We start from the raw sequence: 10,850 nt of genomic DNA, 5'->3' as shown, positions 1-10,850 counted from the left end.
TCAAAATATCGCACGTAGTCCATCTTTAGGTTGATGGTGTCGTCGTTGTCTTGTGGAGTGGCAGAAAGATATTTTATTTTGGAATTAATTCTTTTTCGCGTTCTTTAATTGCTTTTTTCTAATGATATAACTACAACCACAAACCATAACTCAGTAGCCAACTTAGTTGACACTGTCAGATATTCAAAAGACTGAATTTTCCGAAAAATAACAATAGCAGTCACAGTCAACCTGCTGGCGATTTCGTATCATTAAATCTAATTAAATCAAATTACTGGCAAAACTTTCTACCACGAAAAGAATAGCAGCCCCAAAAAGCAACAAAGTCAAAGCCCCACTTGCATTTAAATAAAAAGTGCCACATAAGAAACCCCGAAAAAACATAAAACGCCGTCCAGTTAATAGCGAGAGAAGAAATAGAAAACGAGAGAAAGAAAGAGAGAGTGGGATTAGTGGCACTTTGCTAGCAGGGGGCAGGGCGCATTTCTTCACAGTTTTGCTTGGGACAACGACGACAAAAACGTAAGTGGATTGGAATTTGTTAATTAGTGTAATCACATACGCACTCACACACACACAAGTGCACTGGAATTTTTGAATGTTATGCGTTGGTAGAGTTGCAACCATAGATTACATATACCTATATCAAAGAGAATTAACGGTTATCTTCATCTACATAGAAAATGCAAGTTTTGCGAGTGCGTGTGTGTGTGTGTGTACAGAAATTGCAGTTAAATCGAAATGGCGACACATATTGGAATTTCAATTTCTCATTAAAATTCAACATCTGTGTGTGCCACGCATATTAAATAAATATTTCTCTTCCAGCGAACACACACACAGACCATGAACGGTCAGACGCCGACTGCGACTGCAGCTGGTGCTGGAGCATCCATGAATGGTGGAGGAGGAGGGACAGACTTATTCATCACCCATATTGATCATGTTGGCCCCTATCTCAAAATCTTTGGCCAGGCGAATCGGGATGCCGCCTTTTTGGTCAGCACACGCATTGAACAGGTGCTGCCCACATGCTTTGCCATTGATCCCTCTTGGTCATTGGAGCGACAGCAAGCTCTTCTCACGCCAAGCACACTTTGCGTATTCAAGCGCACCAAGGGGCCAGCTCCCGGAGATGTGGAATACATGCGAACACGCGTAGTTAGCGCTACTCCGGATAATGAGAGCGGTATGAGCGTAAAGATTGATTTCCTAGAATATGGCTATACCAAGACTGTTGATAGTCATGATGTGAGTGTAGAGTGACGCCCCCAGGATTAGGATTATTAAATGCCAACTTGACTTTTCTTCTCTTTTCCAGTTGATGTTCTCGAAGCAACCGAAGCTTCTACAGAATATACCCCTCCTCTGCTCACAATATATAGTACTGGGAATTTGCTCTGATTGGGAGAAGGCTAGTGATTTGGCCACAGTACGTCAATTGATAGTCAATCAATTAGTTCGCATCCATGTGCATAGCGAACAGATTTGTGGCCAAAAATTTGTAAATGTCAACTGGAACGATTTCGATTTAACCGAATTTCTAGTACAGCAAAAACAAATCGGAGCTCCAGTGTCCACTAATCTAATGATGGATCATTGCAAGAAACTGTGGAAAGATGTTGGGCCGCCACAGTCGCCTGTGCTGGAGTTTAACAATAATAATATACACTCGAAAACCCCAACAGATATGGCCAGAGAACAATTGGCCGCCAGACGTTCACTAGCCGCACGCTTGGAGCAGCAGCGCGGACCCATAACGCCGCCAAGGCATCTAAATGTTGATGCCCCCGACTATGTACCAAAGTTACAAACTCCACTGGCCAATGTGGTAGGTATTCTAGAATGTTGTAACCATAATCTTTAAACACTAATCTCTCCGTTTCTTCTTTGGTTTTTCAGACCAATGTGATGCAGCCATTGGCACAGACAGTACAGAAACCCGTGACAGGGCCAATAAACCCTTACCAGAATCGTGCCAATTATCAGCAGCAGCAACCTATCGAGACAGCTGCTAATCTTCCACATGTGCCCAAAGCTAATTTTAATCCAAGATCTGTGAATAATTTCTACAACGTGCGTCTCAACAAACCGATGGAGCCGCCATCTCTACCTTTAATGCATCAATTGAAGTCATCTCAGCCGGTGCTAAATTATACTCCAGCCCGCTTTACGCCTCCTCCCCAAGCGCTGATAGCAGCAGCAGCAGCAGCGGCTGCGGCTCATCAACCTCCAGCTCCGGCCCAAACACGTATTATTCCGGCTTTTCGAACGACAAGTCTTGCCGTGGGTACCAGCTACGATGTCATTGTGAGCTATGTGGAGAATGGTCCGCATCTCTTTTGGGTCCAATTGAAGAGTTCGGTGGATGAGCTAACCCAAATGATGGGTAAAATTGAACGCATGCGTTTGCAACCGCTGACCCAATTGCCCCAGGTGGGCACAGCGTGTGTAGCACGCTTCTCAGAGGATGGTCATTGTTATCGCGCTCTGGTTAGTGCAACGCATGCCCAACGTTATCGTGTCGTCTATGTGGACTATGGCAATTCCGAAATGGTGGCTCTTACCGATCTATTTCAAATACCTCATGAGTTGTTAAACATTAAGCCATTTGCTTTCCGGTTTGCCTTGGCGGGAGCGAAACTCGTTTTGGAGCCAATCGATGAGAGTATGAAGCGCATTTTTAGGAGCACCGTTTTATATGTGACCTTCGAATTGATTGTGCAAGCGCCGGAGGGTGTGGGTGCCATTCAAACCTGTCAGTTAAAACAAAATGTTAGTAATTGAGAATATCTAGTGATTCTTTATTAACATTTAACCAATTTTTTGTTTTGCAGTCTATCAACGTGTTGGATGTGTTGAAGAAACTAAAGAATTCCCGTCAATCCTATGCCAAGGCGGAGCAACTTCAGAACGACGATGCAGTGGAGATACGTTACATTGATTCGCCCAGCAATTTCTATGTGCAAAAGGTGGACAATATCAAAGAATTTGAGCAGCTTATGGATGAAATGTTTGCCTATTACAACATACATCAGGTGGTGCCTGATCAATTGATCTTGGGTGCTCCCTGCATAGTGAAATGCGATCAGGAATGGTATCGGGCAGAGATTCTACGTGTGGCTGATTCCACAATTATTGTGAAACATGTGGATTTCGGTTATGAGCAAAAGGTGAAGCGTCACCTGATTGGCAACATTGCCGAGAAGCATTTAAAGATGCCACGTCAGGCCGTGAAATGTTGCTTAAAGGGATTCGAGAACAGCGAATTGAGTCTGGAAAAGATTACCGATCAATTTGAAATGCTAGCCGAGGAATCCAATATCAGACGACGCACATTCACAGTGCGGGTCTTTCGCATAGAACCCGATGGTCTGAATGTGGTCAATCTTCAGGCCAAGAATCTGAATGTTATGAAGAAGCTATACAAGCTATCCATGCCATTTGAACAGTATTTGTCGCTAGAGAAGGGCCAGTTTAATGCCACGCGTTCCGAAACTGAACTGGAGAAGGGACAAGTTCTGAACTCTACCACAGTGGAGAGCGAGGATCGCATGCAATTGCAGAAGCAACACCAACAACAGTTGCAGCAAATTCAGCAAAAACAACAGCAGCAGCAACAACAACAACAACAGCAGCAAAGTGAGCAACGGGTAAAGAATACCAACGATAATTGGGAGAAACGCAGCTCCGCCTCGAATAGTTCCAGAGATAATAAAAGAAAAGAGGAGAAGCGCACAGTGCCCAATAAATTAGATTCCAGCTTTGAGACGCAAAGCACCAGTAGTTACACCAGCAGCATGAGTTCGCCACGCAAAAATAATCGCCGTAATCCAGGAGGACGTCTACAAAATGGCCAAAAGGAAGCTCCAAATAAGATGATGTAAGTTTTTTAATGCATTTTAATGTAGATAATTGTCAATTTCTCTCCTTTTTCTTCTTCTAGACGTTTCAGCCCAACACAATCGCCACGCAAAGATCAACCACAGCAGCAACGTCAAGAGCAACGATCTCAAAATGCCCCGCAAGGTTTTGCCCAAAAGCCAATAAGACAAAAATCCACCTTAGATGCCAGCATAAAGCGTTCGAGTGGTGTGGAAAGTGATTTTGGTTCATCGGAATCATCATCTATCACCAAGGCAGAGAAATATGTGCCCTTGGACAAGTCGTATGCCCTGAAAGAATTGAAAATTCCATCTAAAGATGTGGCCAGTCTATCCTGGTGGGTCTCACCCTTTCAGTTCTATGTTGTTTGCAAATCTCTAGCCAGCAAATATGAGCATTTATTGCAACGTGAAATGAAAGATTTCTATCGCCAAAAGCCACACAGAACTCTCCAATTGAAGGTCGGATCCACTGTTGTGGTTCGTCAGCGCAAAGAGCATAACATTTTGCGTGCCACAGTTGTCGCTTGTAATCATATGACCCGTAGATATCGTGTATTTTGCGTCGACACTGGTTGCCTGATGACTGTTACATCGGAAGATGTCTGGCAGTTGGAGCAACGTTTCGCCGAACCACCATGTTTGGCCCATCGCTGCAGTTTCCACACTGTGCTCAGTAATTATGATCATCTCTATATTGTCGATCGCATGGAGAAATTTGTTCCTGTCAATGCCAAATTGGAATGTGAATTTTTATCCAAACAGACTAGTAATCAAACTAGTTTCTATATTGTCAATATGCTGGTCAATGGGGCATCTTTACGAGATTTGCTGGTCAAGGCTGGATTCCTCAATGAGGTTTCACCAGGTAACAAATCATATAAGTACATACAGTAAAACAATTTTGTTGGTCTCAAGGGTGTACGCCTATGGGAGTGTTTGCTGTATTTCATTTTGAATTCTTATTAACTTTTTATAACATTTTCTTCTTGCAGAGGTACAAGTTAGTTTGCTGGCTGGTCAACAAGTTCGAGGCAAATTTACTTCCATACGTGACATGAGCAACTTTAAAATCCAATTGGATTTCTACAAAGATGTCAGTTTTCTATGCTCCTACGATGATGCCAAATTTGTCAAATCAAATCCAGATCTGGCCAGACGTTTCAAAGAGTTCTATGAAGGCAAATCATTTGCTTTAAATGTCAAATCGGTCTGTGAGAATAATATGTAAGTCTAATGTCAGACTGTCAAATCGATTTGAGAACAATTTTATCCCACTACTTTTCTAGAGTACATCTGAGACCTGTAATGCCTTTATTCAAAGAAGATCGTAGCGCTTTTGTCTGCAGTTATCCTGTGGTCCTTATCACATTTAAGGCGCGTGTGGTTTACTGTGCCAAGCCCCATCGTGTGTTTGTCCAGCCCATGTCTCAGGAAGCATCAATGAAAAAACTATTGGATGACATGTTTGAGCATTATAAATCCAGCGGTAACAAAAACATTTTCAATGTGGAGAACAATTTAATTATGATTGGCTTCTTCCAAATTACAGGAAAAGGCCTTAAGAAATTGGAGCCTGGACAAATATGCGCTGCCCATAGTGAAGATGATAATTGGTATCGGGCTCGTGTGGTGAGCAAGGATTCAAATGGAGCGCAAGTGGACGTCTTTTACATAGACTATGGCAACACGGAGAAGGTGAAACGTGAGGACATTAAGATGCTGGATGATAAATTCTATGTCAATGCCAGTGGCTATGCAATCGAGATTAATTTACCCCTTGGCAAGCACAGCAGTGAGAACAAATTGATGGCGAGAGTGGCCGAGATTTTGGATGAGCAAGTGGTCACTGTTAAACCCATCGAAGTGCGTCGTAATCATCTGCTGGCAGATATTTTGTTGGAGAACAATCAGAGCGTGGTAGATACCCTCAAGATGGATAAACTTATCCCAGGCAGAGATTTGGATTATATGCGCAAACAATTGGAGAAAGAAAAGCCATATATTTATGAATACATTGAAATGGTTGATCTTACCACAGATGATGATGATGAGAAGAGGAGTAAAGAGAAGAGCAAGCCAGCTGCAGCTGCCTCCTCACCAAAAGCAAAGAAGACTCCACCCCAAAATAAACCAGAAGTGAAAAAAGTCATTGAACCTGTAGTAGAGGCAGCCCCAGAACCAGCACGACAAACACCAATTCCAACACCGACTCCCACACCAGAGCCACCAATTGCATCACCTGAGCCAGTTGCCCTGCCTGAGCCGCAGCCCGAGCCCATAGTTCCCACTCCCCCGCCAGCTGTCGTGGAGGAGGAACCCCAGGAGGATCGTTATAAGGGCATGGAAACTGCCGTTCTCAGTCACTGCGATAATCCTGCACACTTCTTTGTGCATCCCATTGATATTCTCGATTCACTGAAAAAACTGCAGGAGAATCTGCAGATTATCTCGCGCTCCCTGCCGCAATTGTCGAATGCGGTTAATGGAGGTGATTGCATTTCACTTTACTCGGTGGACAAGCACTGGTATCGTGCCCGGATCATGGATGCCGAGTTGATGGTCATTCAATTTATTGATTTTGGCAACACCGATTGCGTCTCGGATATGTCAGATGTGAAGGAAAGCATGTGCTCGCACATTAGTCAATTCTGTCAACCATGTGCTTTGCCCATCGCTCCCAAGGGCACATCCGATTGGGTGGATGCAGCGAATGGCATTTTCAACGATTCCTTTTCGAAAATCTTACGCTATAAATTTTTGACACATGGTGACTACCAGACACCCAGTTATGTCGAACTCTACATAGATGATGTGGATGTGGCCAAGAAACTGATTGCCGATGGCTTTGCCAAACCCTTGGAGTGTGTGGAAAGTGATTGCAGTTGTTACATCTCGCATGTGAATGGAATCTGCGAGTTCTACATACAACTTGAACGCGATTCGAAAGCTCTGGAGCTGATTGAGATGTATTTGCGGGATGCAGAACAGCAATTGAAGCCTTTGGAACGTTTTGAAAAGGGCGAAATAGTGGCCGCTATGTTCGAAGAGGATGAATTGTGGTATCGAGCGGAGTTACTTAAACAATTGAATGATACTCAGTATGAAGTTCTTTTTATAGACTATGGTAACACTTCAATTACAACCAAATGTCTTATACTGTCTGAGGAGATTGCCAAGTTACCTAAATTGTCAAAGAAATGTTCACTACAGTTGCCGGAATCATATACCCAATGGTCCAAAGAGGCTGAAGCCAAATTTCTTGAACTTACAGGCGAGGGCGAATTGGTATTTACCACAAAATTGTTGAAACCAGCCCAGGATCATGTTGTTATTGATCTACTACTCGATGAAGTGAATATTATAGATCAATTGCTGGCACTTTGCCCGAAAAAGGCCATCAAAACAGACGATGAATCACCCGCTAAAACTTTGTCAGCCACTCGCATGAATGCCATTATAACCCATGTGGATCATGTCTATTGTTTGTACCTGCAATTGCATGAGAACGACGTACTTATTGAAAATATTTCCAAAAAGCTCAATGGCGAGAAGATGGAATTGAAGAAGAGTGCTCCAGAAGTTGGTCAGATGTGTGCCGTTCAGTTCGACGAAGATCAAGAGTTTTATCGAGCTAAAATCCTGGAAATGTTTGATGGCAAATATCGCGTTGTCTTCATAGATTTTGGCAATGAGACTCTGACAGATGAATTATATGAATTATCCCCGGATCTGGTCCAAATTAAACCTCTGGCTGAGGTCTATAGCCTAGAGCCGTCTGCCATATTTGAGAAGAATAAATTCATGACTTGCAAGGCGTTGAACACCCTCTTGGACACCTGTAATGGTGAAGTTAGGATAGAAATCATCAACAAGACATCCAATCCTCCAATTATCAATGCCCACATCAAAGAAGTGAATGGCCTCAGTTTGAGTGGCCAGTTGCAGAAGCTTTTGGAGAGTGAATTCAAGTTAATCGAGGCCAAGGCAAGTGAAAGCAAGGAGTGCATCATATCCCATGGTGGTTCACCCAAAAGTTTCTACATACAGCTTAAGAAGAACTCTGCGGACTTGGATTATGTCGTGAAGACGCTAAAGGACATTAAGAGTTCTGAATTAAAGATTTTGTCTAGACCTACGGAGAAGTTAATGTGCATCGTCTACTCGCAGGAGGACAATTGTCATTATCGTGCTTGTATTGAATCAGTCCAAAATGATGGCAAAGATTTTGAGGTATTCCTCATTGATTATGGCAACCAAATTCACGTACAGCAGGTTTATCAACTCCCCGATGAACTTTTGACATCATCTTTGGCTCTGCACTGCCAATTGAGTGATTTGCCTCAAGATATTCCCGACTCGAAACTAGATGAAGCCTTCAATGCTCTGTTGGAGCAACACTTTGGTGAAGTCTATGAGATTAATACAGAAATCGATGAAACAGCTGCGAAGATTCATGAAGTAAAGTTGCTTATCAACTACAAGGACTTGGCTCAGGAACTGGCCAGCACTGTGGCTGGCGTACAGAAACCACTCGAAGCAGAGCTTCACAATTGCATTGTGGTTCAATATGACGATCCCACTTCGTTTTATGTGCAAATGGAGAAGGATGTGCCGGCTCTGGAGCAGGTCACTGATAAATTGCTTGATGCTGAAAACGATTTGCTGCCCTTCACGGACATGACGGTTGGCGCCCTGTGTGTTGCCCAATTTCCCGAGGATGAGGTGTTTTATCGTGCCGAAATTGTCAAAGTTCTCGATGATGGCAAGTGCGAAGTGCATTTTATTGATTTCGGCAACAATGCTGTCACCCAACAATTCCGCCAGATGCCCGAGGATTTGGCTAAATTGCCGCGTTACAGCAAACACTGTGAGCTGGACGCAGCCATCATATCGAAGTGCAATCTGAGTGATCTGCAGGCGTTCATCGATAAGCGTTTCTCCGAGACATTCCAGGTGGAGGTGTTGGCCATCAAGCAGGAGGACACTCATGTGGTAAAACTTTTTTACCAGAGTACAAACATTAATGAGAAACTACGTGAACAGGACTAATAGAAAGAGGGAGAGGGATCACAAATCTTTTCCCATAACTCAAGAATATATAATTTTGCAAGAAAATTGTGATTATGTTGGTCAAGACCAATCCACAAACGATGTATTAACCAATTCCACATCGGATGAATAAGTTAAAAACTGATTCAAGCCATGAGGAAATGGCAAAAGAAGGCTCAGATATTATTTCAAAATGTTGTTAGCCAAGATGGCAAAGGCTTCATTTATTTTTCACAGGAAAACCAAAATGAATGCTTTAATATTATTTCAATCAAAATAAAATATTAATATTACACAAAAAACGAATGAAAATACGAACAAAAGAAAAACAAACAAAAAAAAAAACGAAAAAACACAAAATCCTAAAAAAAAAAAACAAACGAAAAAACAAAACCCAAAAAAATGGTATGTGAACATTTAGATAATTTTGAACTAACAATTTGTTAGCGGGACGATTTATTAATTTTAATTTTTTGCTCAAGCTTGCTAAACAAGCGAAAAAAAACAAACAAGAAGATGATGAAGATGGAGAAGAGAATTTTGGAGCAATTGATGAAGAATATATTGCAATATTTCATGAGAATTATTATTTATTTACTCTTATTACATCTTTATTTTTTGGTTTATTTTATTTTTCTTTTCTTTTTATTCCTTTTGATTAAACACTTTCTTCTTAAGAAAACAAAGAATAACTCTTATTTGATTTCATTTCATTTCATCATTGATTCTATGCGTTCTATATATATATTTTCAATTTAATACTAAAACTTTATACACAATGCGAAGCGAAGACTAAACAGTTTAATAAACTAATGGAATGTAGGTTTATATATAAAATATATATAAAAATATATTTACCTTTATCGAGGATGTCATATTTTTCTACCATTTCTTTTTAATGTTGTAAAATGAAAAAAAAAAGAAAGAAAACAAATAAAAACCTATAAAAAACGAACTATGGAAAATATTTATTTGCCTACCTAAAATAGACTACCTGATTGAGTGAGTAGCAGGTAGCAGAATTGTAAATATAATTAGCCCACTGTTTTCATGGGTGAGGGCCATGGAAACCCATAAGTAGAAGACTTAGAAATTTCCAAAAATGGGATTAAAATTCGAAAAGTGTCTTAAAACCTTGTCAAACTCAAGGATCGCCAAGTTCATGACACTTTTCGTTTAGTTGATGCGATTAGAAACCATCAAATATTATCGAAAATAAGGTTTTCTACTTGTGGCTTCCCCCCCATTGATGATAAATTTATATTTCTAGCTAAACGTGGATGCTTCATTAATCAAAAATATATTTTTCGGTTGACATCTTGTCATCGATTAATTAAATTAACACTAAATTGCTAAATGTTAAGTAAATTGTGAATTAATATAAGAATTCCATAAGCTTTATACCCTGTAAAAATTTGGAGTTCGAAGAACATATCATTCGGCACTATTTTAAGTCTTTTTTTTATATTTTCAGTGAGTTTGTTTCTCTTTAAATAACTTTTTAAAGGGTCTTAATTTTTGGATATAACATGGGCTTTAATTCTTAAGTTAATTGTTGGAACTTTAGATTATTCAGTCATTTGGCTTCAAAAGAACCAGAGATGTATTATACCTTTAATACTAATAACTAATTTTAAAAAGATAGAAAGTTATTCAAGAAAACGTAATAAAAATTAAAAATCTGAATAATTTTATCATTGATTCATTCACATTTTGTTCATAGAGTTAGGAGTTACCTAAGTTTCATGAGTTTTTAATCAATTGTCAAATAATGCAAACGAATATTTTATTGTAAATTTATTGAATAAATTTCATAGGAAACATTTTAAACTTTTTAATCTAAATTAATTCCCAATTGTTACAAAGAAACGTCAGTATTAATGATTTTATAAATTTTGGTTATTTTCTTTGAGG

General features: G+C 40.4%; 1 protein-coding gene across 1 annotated transcript; it reads left to right on the top strand.

Annotated features, from left to right (window-relative positions):
• The first annotated feature begins 31 nt into the window (after positions 1–31).
• LOC6640996 (maternal protein tudor) lies at positions 32–9,628 on the top strand. The gene is made up of 9 exons (XM_002063634.4): positions 32–522; positions 829–1,251; positions 1,322–1,831; positions 1,903–2,775; positions 2,838–3,883; positions 3,947–4,752; positions 4,880–5,111; positions 5,174–5,373; positions 5,437–9,628. The coding sequence occupies exons 2-9, from the start codon at positions 847–849 to the stop codon at positions 8,934–8,936; spliced, it is 7,572 nt and encodes a 2,523-aa protein (XP_002063670.1). The 5' UTR covers positions 32–522; positions 829–846; the 3' UTR covers positions 8,937–9,628.
• Positions 9,629–10,850: the final 1,222 nt, after the last annotated feature.

This window comes from Drosophila willistoni, assembly GCF_018902025.1.
Source record: "Drosophila willistoni isolate 14030-0811.24 chromosome 2L unlocalized genomic scaffold, UCI_dwil_1.1 Seg168, whole genome shotgun sequence".
NCBI classification, from domain to species: Eukaryota; Metazoa; Arthropoda; class Insecta; order Diptera; family Drosophilidae; genus Drosophila; species Drosophila willistoni.
This window is presented reverse-complemented; position numbering and strand designations above follow the sequence as displayed.

What these genes read in the sequence shown, in the direction of transcription:
- LOC6640996 (XM_002063634.4), top strand. Translation starts at nt 847, where the DNA reads ATGAACGGTCAGACGCCGACTGCGACTGCAGCTGGTGCTGGAGCATCC. An exon ending in AAACTCCACTGGCCAATGTG is followed by an intron (nt 1,832 to 1,902) that starts GTAGGTATTCTA and finishes TTGGTTTTTCAG; the next exon opens with ACCAATGTGATGCAGCCATT. An exon ending in TCGGTCTGTGAGAATAATAT is followed by an intron (nt 5,112 to 5,173) that starts GTAAGTCTAATG and finishes CTACTTTTCTAG; the next exon opens with AGTACATCTGAGACCTGTAA.